Source organism: Symphalangus syndactylus, chromosome 20 (assembly GCF_028878055.3).
Source record: "Symphalangus syndactylus isolate Jambi chromosome 20, NHGRI_mSymSyn1-v2.1_pri, whole genome shotgun sequence".
NCBI lineage: Eukaryota > Metazoa > Chordata > Mammalia > Primates > Hylobatidae > Symphalangus > Symphalangus syndactylus.
In genome coordinates, this window is record NC_072442.2 from 48,300,158 (window position 1) to 48,326,855 (window position 26,698).

Below are 26,698 nucleotides of genomic sequence, written 5' to 3' on the forward strand. Positions count from 1 at the left end.
ATAAGGAAGCTGTTCTGCAAACTGTAAAGTACATCTAGTGTCTGGCAAGGTGTTGCACACACAGTTCACTTAATAGATGTTGGTTTAGGTGGATGATGAACCAATAAACCTGGACACAAGCTCCCGAATAACACCACACATGCCAACAAATGACGTCAGCATTCCAGAATGTAAGCGGCTGGAATCTGATGAAGATAAGAACTAATGAAAATGTAAGTAAAGATATTTGTGTCTAATAAATGGTGAGTGAAGAATAGCTGGTCGATGTTCATGTTGGGAGGTTTTAAGAAGCCTAAGGCTATTTGCTTTTCTTTAGAGTCCTCACGGGACTGAGGCCCATCTGGTCAAGGAAAGGAAACTGGCTAGAGACTAAAATCAAAAGAGGAAGAAATGGACATTGCTCTGGATGGAGAAATATATGCTCAATTTCTCGAAAGACTTTTTCCCCATGAAAGGGCAGCTCAGTGTAAAGAAACAGAATTACAGTTCTCCATTATGGACATTCTCAATAACTTAAAGACATTTTCAACATTCAGACTTCAATACATTTCAACATAATTTCCATATTTTCGTAAGTAATCAGGAAGAACATGTGTACATGGGAGTGAGTGCTGCAACTGGTGAAGATAAACTACAGGGAGATCTTGCACGTTTGAGAAGGTAGGCAGAAAAGTGGTAGAAGATTATTTTTTGTTGTTGTTTGTTTTGAGATGGAGTCTTGCTCTGTCACCCAGGCTGGAGCGCAATGACTCGATCTCAGCTCACTGCAACCTCTGCCGGGTTCAAGCAATTCTCCTACCTCAGCCTCCGGAGTAGTTGGGATTATAGGCGTGCACCCCTACACCTGGCTAATTTTTGTATTTTTAGTAGAGATAGCGTTTCACCATGTTGGCCAGGCTGGTCTTGAACCCTTGACCTCAGGTGATCTGCCTGGCTTGGTCTCTCAAAGTGCTGGGATTACAGGCATGAGCCACCACACCTGGCCTAGATGATTTTTAACTTAGGCAAGTACACGGGATTTGCATTTGGAAACAAGTGCTCTAAATCAGTGGTTTCCAATAGAAAATAAATGACCATCGGGTTCACCGGTAGAGATTTTACAAACAGATTCCTGGGCTCCACCCTTACAGGTTCTGGTTCGGTATCTGGGGCCCAGGAACCTGAATGTTAAGATGGTCAGGCAGGTCTGAAGATCACTGATCTCAACAGGAGGACGAAGGGCTCTATGGTGAACTTGTTATGGTTGATAAATATCTGACTCTTAACTTAAGGTCCTCCATCTTCTCAAAGGTATAGGTGGGGATCCACCGGCTACCTTACCTTGCAAAAAAAAATTTTTTTAACAAATAAAAGTGAAGAAGAGACAGAAAAGCACAGAAAAGAAAATGAGAATCAAGCATAAAATCATTACCCCAAAGTAACTGCTTGTTATTAGTTGAGTCTGGCCGGGTGCAGGGGCTCACACCTGTAATCCTAGCACTTTGGGAAGCCGAGGCAGGAGGATGGCTTGAGCTCAGGAGTTCAAGCCCAGCCTGGGCAACACAGCGAGACCTTGTCTCAAAAAAAGAAAAAAGTATATAGCTTGGTGTACTAGCCTCTAGTATTACTCCTGTGCACATACTGTTTTACAGAATTGAGACTGCTTTTAGGATTAGCTCAAGATAGCAGGCTAGGCACCCCCATCAGTCTCCTTTCCCACACAAATCTCTTGAAAGACAAAAAAAGAAAATTAAATAGAATGAATCCACAATACTGCAGGAAAACAAGCAGGCTAGAAATAATGAGGAATTCTTGGAAAGTCGATGAAGATATGATGATATTGATGAGAGGAAAGGAAATGGCAACCCAAGGCATTCTCACAGAAGCATCGAGAAGGGAAGGGCAGACCCAGGAAAATTCCAGGCTTGGGCTGCACCAATGCAGGGGATGGGGCAATTATGAGGGTACGAGCTCAAGAACTGCTTCAGCAGGAGGGGACCAGCTGCTGCCCCCTTTCAGATACCCTGTGATGCAGGCAGCAGGTGGCATCGTGCCTCTCCCAGGGGAACATTCTGTCATTGTATTCCAAAGAAAGAGAACTCTCCATAAAGGTCAAAGTTTTTTGTCTTGTTAGAGACAGGTCTCACTCTGTCACCAGTGGCAATCATAGCTCACTGCAACCTCAAGCTCCTGTGCTCAGTTGATCCTCCCACCCCAGCCTCCCAAGTAGCTGGGACCACAGGTGCACGCCACCACACCCAGCTAATTTTAATTTTCTTTTTTTCTTAGAAACAGGGTCTCCTTTGTTGCCAGGACTGGTTTCAAAGTTTTGGCCTCAAGCAATCCTGCCTCAGCCTCCCAAAGTACTGGGACTGTGGGGAGTGAGCCACTGTGCCTGGCCACAGGTCAAAGTTTTTCAAAAAGTTCATGAATGACATTCAACTACACCAAACCTCCCACTCAGGAAACTGGATCTCAGAGGAGAAAAAGCACACAATTGCCGGGGACAGCGTGCTGGCCACCTCTCTCTACTAAACCACCCATTCCTTCCTTCATAAAACAACTGGGGGCCACCTGTCACATGTGGAAACCACCAGCATGAATGAGAGGGGACAAGGAAAATAAGTCAGCTGACTCTAGAGGAAATGAATTGTTTAACGAAGGGAGGAGGTAATTCTCAGGAGGATTCAGAGAATATTGGCAGCTGCTATGTAAAAGGAACAACAAGAGATAAGGAGGATTTCTGGGGATTTAAAAAAATGTGATTAACGAAATAAAAAATTCCAGGTGAAACAATATTAATAGACAAAATATAATTCAGGCTAAAAGTCTAAAGCTAGATATTGATTGATCCACCAAGAAGAGATCAGCCATGAGCTTTAATGCACTAAATAAAAGCAAAATTCTTATACATGCAAAGGAGAATGGGCAAATCCAAATCATAGTGAGGGATTTTAATCAATGTCTTTCAGAAATTGACAAATTCAGTGGAAAAGAATAAAGTGTGAAGGGTTTTTTGTTTGTTTGTTTGTTTGTTTGTTTGTTTTTGAGACAGGTTCTAACTCTGTTGTGCAGGCCAGAGTGCAGTGGCAAGATCTTGGCTCACTGCAGCCTCTGCCACCTCCTGGGCTCAAGTGATCCTCCCACCTCAGCCTCTCAAGTAGCTGGGACCACAGGTACATGCCACCACCCCCGGCTATTTTTTTATTTTTTGTAGAGACGGGATTTTGCCATGTTGCCCAGGCTGGTCTTGAATTCCCGAGCTCAAGGAATCTGCCCACCTTGGCCTCTCAAAGTGCTGGGATTATAGGTGTGAGCCACCATGCCTGGCCTGAAGGATTTTAACATATGTATTTTATGTATGTACGCCAACAAAGAGAGAAGAGAGAATGTATGACCTTTTCTAATGCCATAGCATATTTATAAGTATTGAATATGTATTAGGGCACAAAAAATACTGTTCATATTTTCTGAGATCACAATGTAATTAAATTAGGATGGGCAATAAAAAATTTTGAAAAGAGAGTAACAAAGAGAGATTATATATATTTATATATAGATTATATATATTTATTATATATAAATATACTAAAAATATATTTAATCTGTGTATATATAAAAATATATGTATAAATATATAAATATATACGTATAAATATATAAGTATATATTTTTTTAGAGACAGGGTCTCACTTTGTCACCCAGGCTGGAGTGCAGTGATCATACCTCACTATAGACTTGACCTTCTGGGCTCAAGGGATCCTCCTGCCTCAGCCTCTAGAGTAGCTGGGACTACAGACATGTGTCATTACACCCAGAGAATATATATATTTTTTGTAGAGACAGGGTATTGCCATGTTGTCCAGGCTGGTCTTGAACTCCTGGCCCCAGGTGATCCTCCCACCTTGGCCTCTCAAAGCACTGGGGTTAATGGCATGAGCCATAGTGCCCAGCGCTCAAATATTTTTTAAAAAACCATAAATCAGCAGGGCGCAGTGGCTCACGCCTATAATCCCAGCACTTTGGGAGACCAAGGTGGGCAGATCATGAAGTCAGGGGTTCGAGACCAGCCTGACCAACATGGTGAAACCCCGTCTCTACTAAAAATGCAAAAATTAGCCGGGTGAGGTGGCGCCTGCCTGTAATCCCAGCTACTCAGGAGGCTGAGGCAGGAGAATCGATGCACCTGAGCGGTGGAGGTTGCAGTGAGCCGAGATCGCACCACTGCACTCCAGCCTGGGCAACAGAGTGAGACTTCGTCTCAAAACAAACAAACAAACAAACAAACAAAAACCAAAAAACAAAAACAACAACACAACAAAAAACAAAAACAAAACCATAAATCAACAATAAATGTGTATAATTGATGGAGCATTTCAGGCAGATTAATAGAACAGAAGTGAAAGTCCAAAAACAGACTGATAAGGATAGTGTATGCCAAAGAAAGCATTTCAAATTAGTAAGGAAAGGATAGAATGATTGTGGATTAACGGGATAAACATTTTAAAAAAGACCTTAGAACCCCATCTAATACCATACACCAAAATATATTCCATATGAATTTAGGTATAGCTACCATGTATTAAGTGCTTACTGTATGCTACATAGTCTATGACACACACAAATGTTTAAAACCTCATTTAGTTTTCACTGTTCTTTGAGGAGTATATATTGTTATTTCTACTTGCTGGATCGAAAAACAGGTTTTTAGAAATGAAGGAACCTGGCTGGGCGTGGTGGCTCATGCCTATAATCCCAGCACTTTGGGAGGCTGAGGCGGGTGGATCACAAGGTCAGGAGTTCGAGACCAGCCTGCCCAATATGGTGAAACCCTGTCTCTACTAAAAATACAGAAATAGCCGTGCATGGTGGTGGGCACCTGTAATCCCAGCTACTCGGGAGGCTGAGGGAGGAGAATCTCTTGAACCCGGGAGGTAGAGCTTGCAGTGAGCCGAGATCGTGCCATTGACGTAGCCTGAGCAACAGAGCGAGACTCCGTCTCAAAAAACAAAAACAACAACAACAACAAAAAGAGAAAAAAGCAGTGAAGGAATCTGCCAGAATCATAGAGCTAATAGTTGGTAGAATCAGGAAGGAAATCTAGAACCATAAGACAGCAAAGCCCATGTTTCTAACCACTACGATATATGAAAGGAGAATATAATGATACTAGACAAAAATAATTATGGATGCTTGAGTGAGCACTGAAGTTTCTAAGCATGGCACCAAATGCGAAAGCAATACAGGAAAATACTGACAGATTTGATTGTAAGTAATGTTAAAATTCCACTACATCAAAAATATATACATAAAATGTAAAGTAAATAAAATGGGAAGAGTAAAAAAGTATCTGTAAAATATTTGACAAAGAATTACTTTTTTTTTTTTTGAGATGGAGTCTTGCTCTGTTGCCCAGGCTGGAGTGCAGTAGGGCCATCTCAGCTCACTGCAACCTCTGCCTCCTAGGTTCAAGAGATTCTCCCACTTCAGCCTCCCAGATAGCTGTGACTACTGGTGTGTGCCACCATGCCCTGCTAATTTTTGTATTTTTAGTAGAGACGGGGTTTCATCATGGTGGCCAGGTGCTGGTCTCAAACTCCTGACCTCAAGTGATTCACCCACTTTGGCCTCCCAAAGTGCTGGGATTACAGGAGTGAGCCACTGTGCGCAGCCAAGAATTACTAATGACAAACATTAAAAAGCATAGAAATTCCTGGAACTGGAAAGGGCGTGGAGAAAGAAGACCCTCATAAGGTGGTGGTGAGATTGCTAATGTGTAGAAATTTCCTGAAGCACAATTTGACAATATACATTAAGAACCTTAAGACTCTGCATTCCTTTCATCAGCAGTTACACATTTAGGAAGTTTTTCTAAGTAATTAGTTATGGATGTGCTAAAAAAGGAGACTGATCAAATAATAATAGACACATTTAATATAAGCAGCCCCCCAAAAATTGATGTAACACTGTAAGATGAGAGAAGGATTAAAAGCATAGGGCTTGGAAAAAAAGAAATCAAACTACTAATATTTTTCACAGTTGAAATTATTTTGTATTTTGGCAAAAATACAGAGAAAACATATAGTCAGTTGGATTTCTACATCTTAGCAACAAAGAGTTAAAATTAGAATTTAAAATATTGTTTCAATAGCAAATAACAACAAATAAAAGAACCAAGGGATAAATTAAATGACTTTTATGAAGAAAACCACAAAACTATACTGAAAGACATTAAAGAAGACACAAACAAAAGGAGAGATATAGCATGTTTATCAAAGAAAAAGTCAGTATCACAAAGATGTCAATTCTCCCAGAATATTCTATAGATTAAATGCAATTCCAATAAAAATCCCAACAGGTGGATTCTTAAGTATACAGTCAAGGACTCCGCAAAAATAGGGAAGGAGGCTTACATCATCACATATCAAAAGTTACGAAAGCTGCAGGCGTTAAGATGGAATGGCATTAGATTAGGGAAAGACAACAAAAGACCAATGGAACAGAATAGAGAGCCCTGAAACTGGGGCCTGTTGAGGCATGTTCCAAAGGAGAGGTGGCTGTGCAGATCAACAGGGAAATATCCCAAACACTTGCATATTTCATATTCATAAGTGGGAAAAAATAAAGCTTACTTCACATCACATATTAAGAACCACTTCGCATTTAAGTCCAAATCCATTTCACATTAAATCCTAAATATAAAGCTAGAGATTTTACAAGAAAATAGGAAGAAGAGCATAATGATATCAGGTTAAGAGAAGGATTTCTTAAGCAAGACAAGATACAAATTGCAATCCAAAAAGAAGATGGGGCCGGGCACGGTGGTTCAAGCCTGTAATTCCAGCACTTTGAGGGGACGAGGCGGGCTGATTGCTTGAGGTCAGGAGTTCGAGACAAGCCTGGCCAACCTGGTGAAACCTCGTCTCTATTAAAAATACATGAATTAGCTGGGTGTAATGGTGCACGCCTGTAATCCCAGCTACTGGGGAGGCTGAGGCAGGACAATCACTTGAACCCGGGAGGCGGAAGTTGCAGTGAGCTAAGATCACGCCACTGCACTTCAGCCTGGGCAATAGAGCGAGACTCAGTCTCAAAAAAAAAAAAAAAAAAGACAACATAAAGAAAAAGAAAAAGACAAACTAGACAAACTACAAATTGGGAAAAGATATTTCCAACACACAACTGTTGAAAGATTAAATTAATAGGCCAGAGATATAAAGGTATTTTAAAATAAAATACAAATACTTTAAAAGAAAAATGAGCTAAAGACATAGATACTTGGCTAGGCAAAGTGGCTCATGCTTGTAATCCCAGCACTTTGGGATGCTGAGGTGGGAGGATTGCTTGAGGCCAAAAGTTTGATACCAGCCTGGGCAATGTAGTGAGACCCCATCTCTACAAAAAAATAAAGACATCAATATTTCACAGAATGGAAAACACAAATGGTCGTTTAATATTTAAAAGAGCATATAAAATGCCTAACTTCATTAAGTCATGAAAATGCAAACTCAAGCTACAATATCATTTTATTCCCATCAGACTGGCAAATTTGAAAAGCCAATCAATACGAATGTTGTCAAGGATGTATAACATTAGACATGACTGGTTTGACACTAAATTGGCATTATTTAGTACAGTGGAAAATGTGTTCACCACCAGCCCACCAGCCCACCAGTCCACCAGCCCAGCACTTCCACTCCTAGACAAGATCCCAGAAAACTCTTCCACATGAGCCAGGAGACATTTACAAGAATGTTCATGCAGCGCCATTTGCAGAAAACAATAAAGGACGCGAATGTCCACTGACAGAATGGCTAAACTGTGGTATATCCATACGAAAGAATACTTTGTAGTGTGAAAAGAATAAACTAAAGCCAAATATATCAATAAGGGATGCATCTCACTAAGGATGTAAGAGGAAAAAGCAAGTCACAGAAGACTAGAGATTCTATTTCTACAGAGTCAAACACTTCCTCAGAGTTCATCAATATACACAACATATTGTTTAGAAAAACTGGCTGGGTCGGTGGCTCATGCCTGTAATCTAGGACTTTGGGAGGCCAAGGCGGGTGGATTGGTTGAGATCAAGAGTTTGAGACCAGCCTGGCCAACATGGTGAAACCCTGCCTCTACTTAAAAATACAAAAATTGGCTGGGCGTGGTGGTGCGGGCCTGTAATCCCAGCTACATGGGAGGCTGGGGCACGAGAATTGCTTGAACCCTAGAGGTGGAGGTTGCAGTGAGTCGTGATCATGCCACTGGGCTCCAGCCTGGGAGACAGAGTAAGGCTCTGTCTCAAGAAAAGCAAAAAACATATAAACATATGGTAAAAGCTCAAAGCAAAAAACCTCAAAACACAACACAACGAAACGCAAAAGGATGATAAACGCAGTACAGGAAAGGTCAGGGTGGGTGTGGGGAGCTGAAGGTGGGATGATGAGAAGATAGGGTGGGTGAGGAGATCAGGAGGGCTCCACTGTGTAAGGAATGTTCTGTTAGCTGGACGGTGGGCACAGGGATGTCTGGGTTTGTGTTGTGATGTGTGTGTTTTAAAAATTCTCTGAAGCGTACGTATGTTATGTACTAATTTATATGCATTAAGATAACTGAGGCAAAATTTTTAAAAAGTGTGATTGAGAAATAGGATTAGATATTAAATTAAGGCATATTATAAAACAATATCAACAGATACTAAAAATTGCATTAATATGCAAAGATAAAAGACTAGAAACAATGTTTTTAATTGTTTATCTTTGGATGATAGGGTTAGAGGTGATTTTTCTTTTAAGTCTGTATTTTTAGTATTTCCCAAAAGGAACAAATTTGAAATAATAAGAAAAGCATAAAGTTTATTATATACAGAAAAAAGAGATTGTCTGGATAAACTATTAATAGGTACACGAATAATAGCTGTTTAATGCAAGACGGTGCCTGGAAGTGAATGCATTTTCAGAGAAATTATTTTTAGCTCAAGGGCATCACTTTGGGATGGTAGAAATTTAGACTTCTGACAAGTAGGTCTGAAGCTGTATTTCTGGGGAGGTGAGGATTGGTGGGTGTAAGGTCTCTTGCCCCTTAACCGTGGGTCGGTCTTCTGGTAGCTTAATGTGGAAAAGAAAAGGTACTGCTAACTAGAAAGTTACTTCATTACTGGAGTTGGATAAACGATATTTATTAATAGGAACATGTATGCGTTCTATGTTCCATTTTCCTCTCGTTTTTACATTTCTAATTCACAGCCCACATGAGTCATGCTAATATACACAAAGAGGGCTCAGATTCCAAGAATCAATTTCCGGATCAGTAAGCCAAGATCAGAGCATGGTAAACACCTATCATAAATGAAATGGTAGAATCCTGATGTGGTGTTTAATGATGGCTTTACAAAGTATCACATTTCATAGCTGTGAAATATCCCCAAATCATCTCACAAAAAAGGAAAGATCAAAGAAAAGAGCAATTCAAAAAAGATCTTATTTCTCTCTCTCTCTCTTGCATGAAAAAGAACACATAAAATAGAAGCAGTGGTTACCCCAGCGTGGCCCTTCAGAGAACCGAGGTAACTATGGTAACTAAGAACGGTCTTTTAGTTCTCAAGGTTCGAATTCTAGAACTGTTGGTTGGATTTGGGGTAAGTCCCGTAAGGGAGAGCTGCGAACTTCAAGTGCGGAATGGTTCATTCTCTAGGGAGATAACAACCTTTTCCTAAAAAATCTTGGTTCTTCGTTGCTGGAGAGAAGAACAAGCCCTGTGAAGCAGTCAGAGATCCTTATACCCAGCAGACTTACATTGAAGGTGTGGTATTCAAGGAAAAAAACACTTCAGGAAATACAGAAGAAACTGATCAGGAACACCAGATTTTTCTTTATAAATACATATGTTTTAAGAGCAACAAAACAAAGACAATTTTCTCAAAATAATTAACCACTAAAATGTCAAGGAGGGACCCATTTATGACTTAACATTCCCATGGCTCTCTAATGAAAGCAATGCTAATTTCGGCCTTGGGAAAGTGGAAAAAATATATAATTATGAAAAGTCCTCACCTTTCTTGCAATTTCTTGAGTTTCTCAGGGTCTGCCTTTATCTTACTGGTTTCCTTTTCATCTGTGAAACCAGAGGCTGCCATCCTGCTCCCATTATCATTTTGATTTGGGAAATGAGACACTGCAAAGAAAGTAAATGGTATATTTTCTTGCAGAGACCCAGACACATGCAAATGGCCTTCTGAGTTCATTCTTGATGGAGAGGAGCTGGAAGAATCCACTAAGGACAAATTGCCCTGTGGATTTAGTAAGAGATCTGTATATAATGGAGCCCCCTGAGGCTGGCTTGTTAAAGTAATATCTTCTGCTTCCCTGACAGCAAATTCGTGTGCACTGTTTACTGGGAAATAATTATGGTTTTCGGCACTGGCAAATGGATTCCTATTTCTAATGGGAGACAGTGGTTGGCAAACATGAAACCTTGAGTTTCCCTCTGAGTCTGAGCTCTGAACTGAAGTCGATGACATTGACAAGTCTACTGGAATATCATCTCTCAGAGCAGAATGCATGAATGATGCAGGAGGGTTATAGGATGAATTCACTGATGATCTTAGAGATGTTGGTCTGCCAGAAAGAAAGTAGTCAAGAGAATTTTGAGAACTGGTTAAATAATCTTGCCAGTATCCTTCAGAATCATGGGTGCCAGGCCTATGTTCCATAGAAATACAATCACTCCATGCATTTTCAGCATTGACACCAACTTCTTGTCTGGGCTGGGATTTGGTGTCCCACGAAAGGGGGCTCTTTTTTGCATTTTCACTGCCACCTCTGTCCTTCTCTGTAGCAGATTCCCTATCAGGCAGCCTGGGGTCTTGGGACAACCTTTGCCCAGCAGAAGGCTGCTCTGTCACTGGCTGCATTGCATTGCTTATTCTCAATGAGCCATGACTGGGCTCACTTCTTCTTGAAGAATGACCTCTGCAATTTTCAGCATTTTCTTCAAAATTTTTATTTTTGGCCTGAGGGGTCGATGTGCCCCCAAATCTACTTCTTTTGTGATGGGAAGGAGAACGGGGTGAGTGCATACCAACCCACAGACATTCTTCAACGTGGGTTTGCTCTTCAGTGTCATCACTTTCTCTTCTGCTGTTCAATGACAAAATGGAATAGAAGTCTTCATCTCGGAACCTAAATGATGCTCTTCTTGGCCCTCCGACGGTGGTGGGTGTGAGTGGTGGCCCCGAGAACTCACCAATACTTGAGGACTATTTGTTTCTTGGAAGGCCTGGGACAGGGCTGGATGCAGCTCACTCTGGGAAGGAGCACTCGGGTCTCCTTTTTTGGCTCTATCAGGAGGGTTCTCAGTCATTGGCTGTGATGATGGGACCAAGTTTCTTCTCTCTCGATTTGGCCTCTTCAGCTTAGTGTTACACATCAGGACTTCTTGTTGAACTACTTGATCTGCATTGAGAAAAGACACATTTATCATTCCAGTTAAAGGGCCCATGGATGAAAGGCCTCTAGCACCAAGCGCAAAATTGCCCTTCAAATGAAACAGACAAGACCTAGAGAAGAAAATAGGCATGGTCAAAATGGCTGGAGGTACAAGAGGAGCAGAGCCCAGCAGGCTTCATTTTACTGCCCCGTATTCTCCTTTGTACCCCTGTGGTCCTAGGGAAATGGGGTGACCCTGAGGATACAGATTCTTTCTGCAGAAGCTTCCAGAAGACTGGCCCAGCTCCAGCCAGTCAGGACTGATGATGGGCAAACCTCACACTAAATACTGGCTTTTGTTCCATACGTACTGAAAGGGAAAACCACCACTCTGGAAATGACTTCTACAAAAACCACCAGCCCTTTTTCATCCACATTCATTCAACGTACATTTATGACACCCTGCCTCCCACGCAGCTTTCAAGAACTTAAGAGACGTATAACATGTCTTGGCAGATCAGGAGGAAGGCTATAGGAGCTGGCACCCAGGCACACTGGGGATTTTGGTCATGTTTACTATTTAGTGAAAATAAAAATTATAAATCTCTCATGAAATCGTTATCTTCTCTTTGTCACTAGCCCCAGGTCAATTCTGTAACTTCTGGCTACCCTAGAATCCCTACTATGAACTCCTACACAGAATCACTGAACTGGCCAGAAGCATGCTAACTGTATCTCTCTCTCTCTCTCTCTCTCTCTCACACACACACACACTTAAGCCTCACAACCCTGTGAAATAGGTAACACAATCATACGACATTATAACTTGAGGGTACCAAGGCTTAGGGCAGTCACATAACTAGCCCAAGATCCTATTTCCAGTAAGTGATGGAATGAACATTTGAACCCACGCCTGCTCCATACTAGGGTTTGTGTTCTTCACCACCACCCTGTGTTAGCCCTTAAGAAACTGGCTGGCCTTCCAATTTCCTTGTGAAAATGAGAATCCATTGAATTTGTCGTGGTGTGTGTGTGCTGTTGAGGGTCTTTTACCCTCTCGATGTGAGAAGGAAACTGACTACTTCTCTGATGCCACTTACCTTTATTTCCTCCTGACATCTGCCTCCCCCCGCTTTGTTCTCCTCTCTGCTATTGTGTGGGATCTGATGAGATGCTGCTCTTTTTATCATTCCATTTCTAAAGCGGTTCACCCTGTAGAGTGGACGGGACTCCATGGGCCCTGGAAGGTCTGTGTTGATAACAGCTCGGGCTGGTAAAATGCAAATCCTCAGAGCATCGGGCACCGCCAAGGGCCAAGTCAATGCTGGCTCACTTTAATTGAGGCTCCTCACAGGGGGGCACCAGTGTGAGTCTCTAATGTCCTAACACTCGGGCAGCTTCTTTTATTGTTAACTGCATGGGACACTCAGCAACGCAGTATGAATCTTGACTCATCAGCTCTTCTAGAAATCAGTTAAGCTCTCCTCTCAGCCCCCTCCTGGGTTTTATAAACCCCAGTTAGAGATGCAGCAGCAATTCAAGGATGCTTTGAGCATCTGGCTGTGGAACTACAGTGCTGGAGCTGGTGGCGAGGCCACTCCAGACTGGGCCGACCCCCATTTTGGGAACAAATGCTTATACGTAAGCAACTGAATTCTCCTGATAATTTTTTAAAATAGAAAAGGGGGCTGGGGGCCGTGGCTCACGCCTGTAATCCCAGCACTTTGAAAGGCCGAGGTGGGCAGATCACTTAAGGTCAGGAGTTCAAGACCAGCCTGGACAACATGGTGAAACCCCATCTCTACTAAAAATACAAAAATTAGCCGGGCGCTGTGCTGTGTGCCTGTAATCCCAGCTATTTGGGAGACTGAGGCAGGAGAATCGCTTGAACTCGGGAGGTGGAGGTTGCAGTGAGCCCAGATCATACCATTGCACTCCAGCCTGGGCAACAGAGTGAGACTCTGTCTTAAAAATAAATAAATACATAAATACATAAATCAATAAAATAGAAAAGGGATCTAGAGGAGCTGGCAGTGCAGGCTCTGGCTGATGACTTTTTTTTTTTTTGAGACAGAGTTTCACTCTTTTTGCCCAGGCTGGAGTGCAATGGTGCAATCTCGGCTCACAGAAACCTCTGCCTCCCGGGTTCAAGCAATTCTCCTGCCTCAGCCTCCTGAATAGCTGGGATTACAGGCATGCGCCACCAAGCCCGGCTAATTTTGTGTTTTTAGTAGAGACAGGGCTTCTCCATGTTGGTCAGGCTGGTCTCCAACTCCCGACCTCAAGTGATTTGCCTGCCTTGGCCTCCCAAAGTGCTGGGGTTACAAGTGTGAGCCACCGTGCCCGGCTGGCTGATGACTTTTTCTTTTGAATTTGTTGGAGGGCCTCGGAGGTGAGCTCACAGCGCTGGAACCGGAAACTTCTGGTCATTCCCTGAACGCACATGACCCATCCCCGTGAGGAGAAACACCCGATGGGCAAAAGAATCAGCAAGGGCCGCTTTTGAAAAACAGAAACTGGAAGCTCAAGGGGAGCCATCAGCTCACCTCATAGAGGCCACTGAGTTGCCACGGGGTGATGCTGGCCTGGGGGACAGGAGAAGTCCCAGGGTATGCGCAGTGTTGCGGCTCCTGCGGATTCCTGAAACATGCATCTTCATCCCTGTCTCGTCACCACAATGGTCTTCCTCTTTAAAAATTCAATCAGAGCTTCTCTGCAGTGTGTGTGTGTGTGTGTGTGTGTGTGTGTGTGTGTGTGTGTGTGTTTCCCCTAAAGGTGGCAGACTGTGCCATTCTCGATTTATGCTATTTTAACCCTATTTTTTTTTTTTTTATGTCTATCAAATAGAGAGCAGATTTCAGGAGCTCTAGGGCTGGGAATAGACAGGCACATTGGTATGCCAGGGATGTGCTATTCATAGACCAGGCCCTGCAGATGCTGCAAATGCTTCTCTGAGGCCCTGGGTTCCAGCTGTGAGTGAAGTGCCTGCCATCTCCAGGAGTTCTAGGCAACAGAATGAAACTAGAACAAGCATCTGTCTGCCCTAAGACTATGCCTTTGGTCTCGACTTCTTGGTGTGCTTGACCAATAGTTTCCTACATTCCAACAGCCACACACTTTTTTCCCTCTGGTTATAAAAGTGGTTTATCATCATTGGAGAAAATTTGGAAACTATAGAAGAGGATGAAGAATAAAATAAAAATCCCCCATAATCCAAAACTCGGATGATCATTGCTATTGTTCTGGAATTCAGAGTGGGTTGCATACTCAAGACCCCAGGGCTGTTTTCATCCTGCAATTGTGCTTTGGCTCAGCTTCTTTTCTTCTTTCTTTCTTTTTTTTTAATTTTAGAAACAGGGTCTTGCTCTGTCACCCAGGCTGGAGTACAGTTGTAGGCTCAAACAGTCCTCCTGCCTCAGCCTCCTGAATAGCTGGGACTACAGGTGCATGCCACCACACCTGGCTAATTTTAAAATTTTTTTCTAGAGATGGGGGTCTCACTTTGTTGCCCAGTCTGGTCTCGAACCTCTGGCTTCAAGCAATCCTCCTGCCTTGGCCTCCCAAAGTGCTGGGATTACAGGCATGACCCACCGTGCCTGGCCATGGCTCAGTATTTGAGCAATGAATTTATTACCTTTAGGTGGAACATGTATATTGTAGCTTACCACAGGCTCCATAACCCGTTATGCATCTGTCCTGCTATATCCACCTGCTCCCTGAAGGCATTTGAATTTATAACCCAGGGCTCTCTTATCAAGAGATATTTCTTAACAAACAAAACTGAAGTGAAGAAATTAAATATCTTATTAGGAGCATTATGCCATGCCATTAGCTATTCTTTAAGAACATGATATTAATTATAGTATAAAGGTATATATTATAATTTGTTAACTCTTCCCCTATTGTTGGGTTTATAGGTTGTTTTGAGGTTTGACTGTCAGCGATTACAATGTGATAAATATCCTTGCTCATACATTTTTGACTATATATTTTCTTAGACCAGATAAATGGGAGTGAAATTGCTAGGTCAAAAGGTATGAACTTTCTAAGAGGCTTTGACACATGTTACCAAATTCCTTTCCAGAGAATTTTTACCAAATGACCCAACAGGTAGGCTATGAAAGCATCTCTCTCATAACTGTCACCGGCAATCCATGTCAGTAGCATAGACACAACAGTGCCCAGGAATGTTCATTGTTAGTTTCACTACTAGTATTACGTATAATTTTTAAAACCTTAGTCAAATTGGTAGGCCAAATTTACGTCATGTAGATTTACATTTATTACCTTCTGAGGTTGAACTTTTTAAAAAATATGACCTATATTGTCTCCAGATGAACTTTAAAAAAATGTTTATTAGCCACCTGTATTTCTTTCTTTTTTTTTTTTTTTTTTGAGATAGAGTCTCACTCTGTCACCCAGGCTGGAGTGCAGTGGCGCCATCTCGGCTCACTGCAAGCTCCGCCTCCTGGGTTCACGCCGTTCTCCTGCCTCAGCCTCCCGAGTAGCTGGGACTACAGGCGCCTGCCACCACGCCCGGCTAATTTTTTTTTTTTGTATTTTTAGTAGAGATGGGGTTTCACCATGTTAGCCAGGATGGTCTCCATCTCCTGACCTCGTGATCCACCTGCCTCGGGCTCCCAGAGTGCTGGGATTACAGGCATGAGCCACCGTGCCCGGCCTGGAAACTGTTTTGTTTTTTCTTCTTTTTTTCTTTTTTTTTTTTTGGAGATGGAGTCTCACTGTGTCACTCAGGCTGGAATGCAGTGGGCACAATCTTGGCTCACTGCAACCTCCACCTCCCAGGTTCAAGCAATTCTCTTGCCTCAGCCTCCCGAGTAGCTAGGATTACAGGCATGCACCACCATGCCCACCTAATTTTTGTATTTTCTGTAGAGACAGAGTTTCACCATGTTGGCCAGGCTGGTCTTGAACTCCTGACCTCAAATGATCCGCCCACCTCAGCCTCCCAAAGTGCTGGGATTACAGGCATGAGCCACCATGCCCAGCCTCCTTCCCTATTTTTCTATTAGGTATTTGTGTTTTTCTTACTGATGTGTGAGAGCTTTCTGCATATTATCTCTGTTACATTTGCTTCAACTCTTTCACTGATACAATTCAAATACCTGGCTCCTACTCCATTTTGTGCAAACCACTTTAGAATGTGAGAAAAGAAGCTAAAGGGAGACTTGTGAGGAAATAATTTGGGGAGATAAGGAGCCATGGGTATAATGGAACATTAGGATGAATTCTCGTCAGATCACAGGATGATGGGCAATGACTCCTGGGTGCAGACAGAACTGTATGAGTCCCATCCGTGGGTCCAGGAACATTTCACACATGGAGACGCTCACCTTTCTCATTCCTTCCTTCCTTTCTTTTTTCCTTTTTCTTTCTTTCTTTTTTTTTTTAGAAAGTGTCTCACTCCATTGCCCAGGTCGGAGTGCAGTGGCATGTTCACAGTGCACTGCAGCCTCGACGTCCTGAGCTAATTTTTTTTTTTTTTTTTTTTTTTTTTTTTGGAGATATGGGGTTTCACCATGTTGGCCAGGCTGGTCTCAAACTCCTGGACTCAAGTGATCCTCCCACCTCTGCCTCCTATAGTGCTGGGATTACAGGGGTGAGCCACCCTGCCTGGTGAACCTCACCTTTCAAATAATATTCAACAGTTCATTAAGGGTTGTTGGCAGGAGAGAAACTATAAAGAGTTCAGTGCCCACCGTGTGGACTTATTCTGTGCTGGGTGCTGGTCAGTGTATTATTTTACTTAGTTATTATAACAATGCAATGAGGTAGATTTCATTATCCTTATTTTAAGATAAAGGAACTGTTGCCCAGAGTGGCTGCTTTAGCACCCAAGATGCCATTGCTAGGAGGAAGAGCTGGCATTAGAGCTGAAGGCTGCCTTAAAGCTCATGCCCTTCCCGGCAGAAGGCATTGATCACTAGGACCCCTGTGGACATCTCCTTGCTGCAGATTCATAGATGCAGATTCCAAGCCGTCAAAATACTAACACGTTCTTCAATATTTATGTATGTCCACCACCATCTATATCACATTTAAAAACAAAGGCAGGCCGGGTGCCGTGGCTCACGCCTGTAATCCCAGCACTTTGGGAGGCCAAGGCAAGCTGATCACTTGAGGCCAGGAGTTTGAGACTAGCCTGGCCAACATGGTGAAACCCCGTCTCTACCAAAATACAAAAAATTAGCCAGGCATGGTGGTGCGCGCCTGTGGTCCCAGCTACTTGGGAGGCTGAGGCATGTGAATTGCTTGAATCTGGGAGGTGGAGGTTGCAGTGAGTTGAGATGGTGCCACTGCACTCCAGCCTGGGCAACAGAGGGAGACTCTACCTGAAAATAAATAAATACAATAAAAAAATAAAACAAAGGCAACTGTGTTCATTGGTCATGACACAATGTGATGCTCAGTGGTTTCCTAAGAGAAAGAATGGGTCCATGGCCAGGTTGACTGTGAGGTGTTACTTTCCATGAGTTCCAAGGGGTGATACACCAAACCAGTGTTTGGGAATAAAGCATAGATTCGTTCCAATATTGTGTATTTCTCACACATTGTGATCTCGCTGAGTTGAGTGCCCTGGGTCAGAGGGGAGAAGATCTCTGTGGGGGGTGAGCAGCCTGTCACCCACAGACACACATCCTCCCCATCCCAGGAACTAAGTGGGAACAACCGCCAGGTGGGACATGCCCCAGAGCTGCAGATCTGCTTCTCTGCCTTCCCCAACCCCTGCTATCCACCACCCAAATGCCCTCTGGAGCAGCTGTACAGCTGGTGTCCACTCAAAATCGGTCACACTCATGGAGTTATGGGAGAGAAAAAGATACCCCCCCCACCCCGCCTTCTCCTTTTCCCACCAGCCTCTCTTGGAGGAAAAAAAAAACCCAAAAACCCTAGGATCATACAATTTGCTTTTAAAGCTGTTTCATTTTAAGGTACATGCACCTCATTTACTTAAAAGTACAAGTATCTAAAAACCATAAAGAATTCACCGGGTAACAGCAAAAATCAGTCCTCCTCTCCAAGGACAACGGTGCGGGAGCCCCGAGTCCTTACCCGCTTCCCTGGGAATCGGCACCTTTGCGAGCCACCATGGTTTCTGTCTGCTTCTGTCCCCAGATGCTCTCGGCTGTGCGATTCTGGGCTGACTGTAAATCTCCTCAGGTTTGGCTTCTTCTTTCTTAATAAAACCATTGGTGCTTGGTCTGCTGAAAGATGCAAAATCTTTTCAATAATTATTTTGTTTACAGGAAAATGTCTTCCATATAAAGAATGTTCAAAGGGCCCAGCAATCGTTGGGGGTGGGGTTAGGTGGAAGGGCAGTCAAGATAAAGGACCCAGGAGGTCACAGAAGAGCTGGATTTGAAATCTGGTTTCATGTAACCATGTGAGCTTGGGAAAATCACTTCACCTCTCCAAGCCTCAGTTTCCCTACCTGCTACATGGAAATCATAATGCCTCCTTCATAGGATCACCTGAGGTCAGGAGTTCGAGACCAGCCTGGCCAACATGGTGAAACCCCATCTCTACAAAAATACGAAAATTAGCTGGGCATGGTGGCGCATGCCTGTAGTCCCAGAGGCTGAGGCAGGAGAACTGCTTGAACCCGGGAGGCGGAGGTTGCAGTGAGCCAAGATGGTGCCACTGCACTCCAGCCTGGGCAACAGAGCAAGACTCCATCTCAAAAAAAAAAAAAAAAAAGCTTCTTTCATAAGCACCCATGACGCCTGCGATGCAGAGGCCGGAGGGAGGGATCTTTCCTTTTGCTAAGAAGTTTCGTCTTTTTTTTTTTTTAAGATGGAGTCTTGCTCTTGTTGCCTAGAGTGGAGTGCAGTGGCATGATCTTGGCTCACTGCAATCTCTGCCTCCCAGGTGCAAGCGATTCTCCTGCCTCAGCCTCCTGAGTAGCTGGGATTATAGGTGCCTGCCATCATGCCCAGCTAATTTTCGTATTTTTAGTAGAGACAGGGTTTCACCATGTTGGCCATGCTGGTCTCAAAGTCCTGACCTCAAGTGATCCACTCACCTCGGCCTCCCAAAGTGCTGGGATTACAGGCATGAGCCACTGTGCCCGGCCTTGCTAAGAAGTTCCTAGGTTCCAATCCATAGGTGTTGAGATGTGCCTGCTGGTAGCACTGTCAAGAGCCTTCTACAGTTGGGACACGCAATGGCCCTGCCTCCCAAGTGCTCATCCAGGTTTGAATCACAACATATTTTGTATATTACCTGCATATTTATATCCTCAGGTTGATTAGCAAACATGCCTGTACAGAAAGGTTGCAAGCATCTGGGAACCATATGCCTTTCTCTTTCCTGTCCCCTACCCTCCACTGTGTTGGGACGATGTTCACAGGAAGACAGTAGCTGGGGTGCTATTGTGGACCTAGTTTCCAATGAACATTTTCTTTTTAATCCACATTTTGAATTGGGTTGCTAATTGATACAGTTTTGAGTTTCCTCTTCACATGTATTTAGCGTCAGTGCACGTGAAAGTGGAGGAAAATTTCTAGTATATTCCATGCATCTCTACAAGTTCTTGGGTTTACAAGGCAATTACATCGTGAATATCTGCACAAAATTCCCCAAGATCATTTGTCTCGCTCATCTTCTTTAGACAGTTTAGAAATTTCACAAATAGATGTAGCCAGCTGGTAACATAGGCATAAAGCCAGGGAAGGCCCGCGACTTGTGTGTGAGAGAGCACAGCCTTTTTTGGCACATGAGGCAAATGGATTCATGTTCCAGAGTGTAAGTTGTCGTTGTCTGAATAGTTTTCCTCCAGATTCAGGAAGGGAATGAAAGTTCTTTCTGGCAGCCCATGAAACCTAATTTAATACAATGACTAGGTCTACTTACTTCTGACGGGCCCCAGGAGGGCATGGCAGCGGGTTCTGTACGCCAAGACAGAGAGGATCATGCCCCACAGGGAACTTACTAGAAGAGGGAAGCTGCTGGTGGTGTCGGAGCAACTTGGGGCAAGTTGGTGGAGCCCAGAGAAGTTCTAGGTGTGAAAGGAGAGAGTGAAAGTTCTCTGGAAAATGAGAAGATAGTCTTGGATGGTGTAGGATGGTGATTAGACATGATTTTGCTGATCAAAAAGGGGGTGAGAGGAGGAAGGTGAGAGAGTGAGAGACAGAAAGAGAGCGGGGGGATCAGGTGTTTTACGCTAAGGGATCCATCACTGAGGGAAAGAGGGAAGCATTTTCCCACTACCAGAAATTGCATTCCTTGAACACAGGCTTCTCCCTTATCACCTGAGACCTCAGCCCCCCTCAGCTCTCAGAAGTCCTGCCTCCTGCTTTCCAACTCATGGAGAGAAGAGGAAGAAACAGAAGAAGGGCCAGGGAAGGGGCAGGCGTGGGGCTCAGGCCAAGTCTAGGTCAGGACCTGGCCCCAAGGTCCTGAGGATAAGAATTTCACTTTGATTTCCAGCAGGAATCCCAGCAGAATATTCAAATTTCCCGCACACCCCAGGCAGCAGAACTTCACACTGCCCAGAGGCCACCGAGCCCCGCCACTGCATTCACCTTCACAGGGAGGGATGCTTCTGCTCATGGGACCTTTCTTCCCCAGACTGCACCAGCCAGAAGGTCCTCCGAGGTCTGTTTCCAGTTTCTTCCACCAAGTTGGCTCTGGCTCTGCTTTGGAAAAAACCCTTACTTTCAGGGTTTTTAAAAAATGGCCTTTAGCGTTTAAATATTCTAAAATTGCTTAATGAGTATGTCTTTTCTCTCCAACTAGGCTGCACGCTCCTTAAGAATGAGGATCGTCTCTCAGCCAGTCTACGCGTTGCCTCATACTGTTGTGCAGGACAAGTATTAATTGCCTTGTCGTGCAGGACAAATATTAGTATGATTTGTGGGGCTTGAGAAGATGCATTCAGCCCAAACTACAGGGGAACTTCAAAACTAGAACACATTTTTTTGTTGTGCAGAACGCCCAAGATGGCTTAAGATAAAAGGTTATTTAATTTGTTTTCTTGTTCAAAAAAACTGCTTTCTTCAAAGCATCAGATCTCTTAAATGATTGCCAAAACCATTACCATGTGTCCTCTAATCAAGTTCTCAGCAAACTAAAATAATAAAGCTGAACAACTGGAGATTGTTTTTACTAGGCCTGGCAGTGAAGAAATCGCCGCTATTAGTGCAGGCAGGATCCTCTGACCTTTGGCAACTTTAACCTCAGTTTCTGCAACTGTAAAATGGTCCATCTTGTTACTGTGAAGTTTAGCAAAAATGTACATAAATGGCCTAACTGCTAATAATGGTAGCTGCTTCTTCTACCGTAAAGAATACTACCACTACTACTGAGAATAATAATGGGAAATCTGAACTCATTCCCACGAGACAACTGAATTTGACCAGAAACTCATTGTTGTGCAGACTTCACAGGTTGGGAATAACTTATTCAATAGCCTTCATTCCGGTGCAGTTCTTGTTGATTCTCTCCCTCAACCCTTCTTTTATAAAATCCAAAAGGCAAATAGCAACTCTTTATATTATGATTTGTTCAACAAATACCTGTGCGCCTTTGCTATACTATAATTTGAGGGTTCACAAAGATGAGCAAGACGTTGCCTCATGACCTTAAAGATGATTATAATCTAATTTGGCTGCACTGCTGACTTCTTCCCTGTGATACCCTTTTGGTTCCATGGAAAACAAAACCCTTGCAAAGTATTTTCTCTTCTCTGTCTGTAAGTGCAGTCACAAATGAGGTGACCTAGATTGCACAGTTTGTGTGTACATGGGTTTAAGAGTTTCTAGGCCCAGGAATGGTGGCTCACGCCTGTAATCCCAGCATTTTGGGAGGCCAAGGTGGGCGGATCACGAGGTCAGGAGTTTGAGACCAGCCTGGACAAAATAGTGAAACCCTGTCTCTACTAAAAATACAAAATATTAGCTGGGCATGGTGGCATGCGCCTGTAATCCCAGCTACTACGGAGGCTGAGGCAGGAGAATCGCTTGAACCTGGGAGGCTGAGGTTGCAGTGAGCCGAGATCACACCACTGCACTCCAGCCTCCAGGCTGGGCGACAGTGTGAGGCTCCATCTCAAAAACAAACAAACAAACAAACAAGCAAAAAGAGATTCTAACATTCAGCCGGGCATGGTGGCTCATGTCTGTAATCCCAACACTTTGGGAGGCTGAGGCAGGAAGATCACTTGAGCCCAGGAGTTTGAGACCAGCCTGGGCAACAAAGTGAGACTCCTGTCTCTACAAAAAAAGAAATAAAAAAAATTAGCTGGGTGTGCTGGCACATACCTGTGGTCCTGGCTACATGGGAGGCTGAGGCTAGAGGATCATTTGAGCCCCAGGAGGTGGAGGCTGCAGTGAGCTGTGTTTGTACCACTGCACTCCAGCCTGGGCAACAGAGCACGACATTGTCTAGAAAAAGAGTTTCGAACCCTCAATTTGTATACCAAGTTCCCATCACTTCACTCGCATGAAAAGTGAATCGAATTTCAGACCTTTGGGGGCTAGGATGGGTCTTCACCATGTCATGGATTCATAATCTGCAGGAAGACCAAGTCCTATTTACACTGGACGATGAAATTACCTTCCTTTTCAGGTAGCAGGACAAGCCCTTTGCCTTACAGGAAACGAAGGGGTTTGTGTTCAGGAGTTTCACTGCCAGGTAACTCAATATCCTGTTTATGAGTGGATTTTGGGAAGACTTTGGTTTGCTTTGGACAACATACAGACTCCCCTACTTCCAGGATCTGAGCAAGGTGATGCCTCCAGTTTTAAAGAAACCAAACAGCTGTTTAAATGAAAGGCATCTGCCTCTGTTCTCTTGACAATGCTGGGAAACTGTGATTGTTGACTGAATAGTTCTTAATTTGACCAGGAAAGGGGGAAAAAAACGTAGAAATCTCATATTTGTACAAGACCCTGACAACTGAGAACCAAGTCCATTCAACTGTTCACGTTCGGCTCCTCCCATCACTTGTCATCCACAGATAGTTCTTGATAGACAAAGTCGAAAAGGAAGCATAAAAGGGAAGTACAGTTCCGGAATCCTTATCCCGCCCCACATTACCTTGACTGGGATCCCTGGTGCCTAGGAGGTGCCAAGATCCCCTGAAGAGACAACTCTTTGAAAAAAATGTGCTTTCTTTGGATCTGGGAAGAATTACAGCTTAATCGCAGAAGCCAATGTTGCCTTGGGGTAATACGCAGCTTTCTGTGCAGTCACAAATAATAGGTCGCGTCTATTTGCCTATTTGAGTGTGTGAGAAATGTGTGTTGTCTCACATACCCAGAGGAGATCTTAATGAAAGCTTAATTATGTACCATAAATATGTTTTATTTTGGAACTCAGGGGTGGGATTTCTGATTTTAGGAAATGTGATGCCTAATAAGTAGGCAGGAAAGGGAATGTAAACATCGGCTGAGCCCTTTCATTTGTTCCTCCTCCGAGTGGTTCTGAATGGGTTTCAGTTCCAGCGTGTGCCTTCAGAACGGCCTGCCCCCAGTGCCACCGCTCAGGGCGGCCTCGGCGTGTGCACATTCACACAGCCAAGGGTATGATCAGACGCATTAGGAGAGCCTGTTTGGTTTCTGGGGGTGACGTTGCCCAGTGTGCCAGCTACAGGAGGTAAGAAATCAAATGAGTCTCCGGAGAGGATGGGATTTTATTGGTCGCTCGCTCCTTTGGCGCTAGAAGGTGGAGCCCCAGTGCAGTGGCCACGCTGTCCCGTCTTCCTGCTCCCCCGAACACCACACCGCCTGGTATCGTTCTTGGCGTTGCCTCTGGTCCCTCTCCCGTGCACCTGCCTTCCGGAAGCCCGAAGTCCCCTCTCCCTGACTCTGCTGTGCTGTATGCCTTGCAAGAGTGACTTACCACATGAGGTAAATCCTACTGGGCCTTCGGGGGCCCTGCAGGCACAGCACAGGGGTCTCAGCTGGAGTGGGGCAGGAGATGGGGAAGTAGCACAGCACGGCCGGGGACTCGGGCACGGGGTCTGGGGAGGCAGAAGCGGTGCTTGCGAAGGAGGGAACGGTAACCAGAGGGAGACAGCGGGGAGGTTCCTGGGCCACTGGGGAGGCAGGTGGCACTAGTGGCAGGAGGAGGCAGCAGTAATTGGTATTGGGCTGCAGGACAGGGGAGAAAGCGAAGACGGAGCAGTAAGGGGTGTATTCAACACAGAACAGGGGGTGCTTGCTGTTGCCACCTGCACAAAAGAAAAAGAGCAGTCAGGAAGCAGCACTGGCGGTGGGGGGAAGGACATACAGACGTCTGAGAATGAATCCAAACTCAAAAATTGTTCTCCAATGTCATAGGAGCAGCAGGCCTGGCTCCTGCCCAGGAGGCACCTGGCCTAGATTTCAGCATCACTGAGGAGTTAACCAAGGGAAGCGGCACCAGCATCACACCCTGTTCCAGCCAACAGCCTCCAGCGTCCCTGACAGATGTCGGGAAGTTCTTTTCCCCGTAAGATCCCGGAGAATGTCCTGAGGCTGCCGTGTGGAAGCTCTGGGGCCTTTCTCGTCTCCCACTGCCAGCCTAACGAGCTGTGCTGGTAGCAACAGATGGCGCCCCGCAGGGTCTCACTTGGGTAAGGCTCTCTCCCTCAATCCTCCAGCTGCCCCCGCTAGCAGGCTGTAGTCATGCCCTGATCTGGCCTTTCTGCTGCGGAGGGGAAGCTTGGGAAAAGAGAAAGAAAGGAGAGAGATCCAGGCAGGATCATGGGAAGGGAGAAAAATCAAGCTCGGTGAAAAGCAGGTAAACAAGAGAGATGTCTCGTTGAAGATGATGATCTGTTCACTAACCTCACGCTCAAACTGCTAACCTCGCTGGAGGCAGAATACGGGTGCCTGATGGAGTCATGAGTCAGAGCTACCCCCTCACGCCTGACAAATCTCAGCTTTGCCACTAACCATCTGGGTCACCTTGAATCAATGGCCTACCTGCCCAGAACCTGTTTCCTCACCTGCAAAATGAGACGGGTGTTTTTTCTAGCCTTGCTCCTTCAAAGGTGGTTCACAGACCAGCCACATCGACGTCACCTGGGACTTCTTAGCAATGCTGGATCTCAGCCCACCCAGACCTTCTGAATCAGAATCTGTAGTTGCTCAAGAGCCCCAGGTGTTTCTCATGAATGTTAATGTTTGGAAAAGCAAGGCTCTGAGACAGCTGCCCAAACCCTGGTGATGAGAATCACCTGTTGTTCTTGTTCAAAAATAGTTTTGCAGGCCCCTTTACTGGAGATTCTGATGCTGTGGGTCAGGGACAGGAAGCAGGAATTTTTATTTTTATGAAGAACCTCCCTGATGATTTTTATTGTCAGAAAAGTTTGGAGATGCTGCAGCTAAAATCAGTTCCAAGTCTAAAATCCACAGTTGTAGCCATCCATCCAGCTGAAAACTATCACCTAAGGCTGGGTGCGGTGGCTCACGCTTGTAATCCCAGCACTTTGGGAGACTGAAGTGGGCGGATTACCTGAGGTCAGGAGTTCAATACCAGCCTGGCCAACAGGTAGAAACCCCACCTCTACTAAAAACACAAAATTAGCCGGGCGTGGTGGTGCATGCCTGTAGTCTTAGCTATTCAGGAGGCTGAGGCAGAAGAATCGCTTGAACCCGGGAGGCGGAGGTTTCAGTGAGCCGCGATCGGGCTATTGCACTCCAGCCTGGGTGACAGAGCAAGACGCCATCTCGAAAAAAAAAAAAGACGAAAAGAAAACCATTACCTATCGTGGAGGGGTCTCAGTCCTTAGTGCCATGCTACAGAGGATTCGAGTAAATATTATCCACTTCTTTCTTCCTCAGTGGCCTCTGGAGTGGCTCCTATTTCTCGGGATCATTTTTCTCTCTCCAGCTGTCTTCACTCATTCTTCTCTTTACCATTGTTATCTCCCAAAGTTCCCCCAACATCTCTCTTCTTACTCCATCCACTCTTTCAGGGGAGACATTCTTGCCATTTCAGCCACCTCTTACTCACTGCAGGCCCTTGGATCCTACCAGCAAGTGCTCTGGGAGGAAGGGGAGTGCTCTGTTGGGCAGGAGACCTGGGTCCCCAGGTGCTTCCTGGCATTGCCACCTGGCTGCCCTGCCTGCATCTCAAAGACAATACCGCAAAAGGGGGCCCACAGTCTCCTTGCTTCCTCAGCCTTGGCAGAGGCAACCTCCACTGGCCTGGTTTCCTCAGCCAGATTCCTGAGTTCTCTTTGATTCCTCTTTCCTCCTTATCCCTACATCCAAGTCACCAAGTTCTGCCAGCTTTACTTCTTAAATGGCCCTCAAGCCCACTCCCTCTTCCTATTCCCTCTGCTTTTT

The 26,698-nt window shown here is 44.6% G+C and overlaps 1 protein-coding gene across 1 annotated transcript in view; it reads right to left on the reverse strand.

The window, feature by feature from the left end:
• The window catches only part of MARCHF10 (membrane associated ring-CH-type finger 10), a 96,666-nt gene that overhangs the window by 25,311 nt on the left and 44,657 nt on the right, over positions 1-26,698 (reverse strand). Inside the window, 5 exon segments of the mRNA XM_055257514.2 lie at positions 10,026-11,217; positions 11,220-11,426; positions 18,474-18,548; positions 18,551-18,625; positions 20,945-21,058. Coding sequence (XP_055113489.2) covers positions 10,026-11,217; positions 11,220-11,426; positions 18,474-18,548; positions 18,551-18,625; positions 20,945-21,058 — 1,663 coding nt within the window.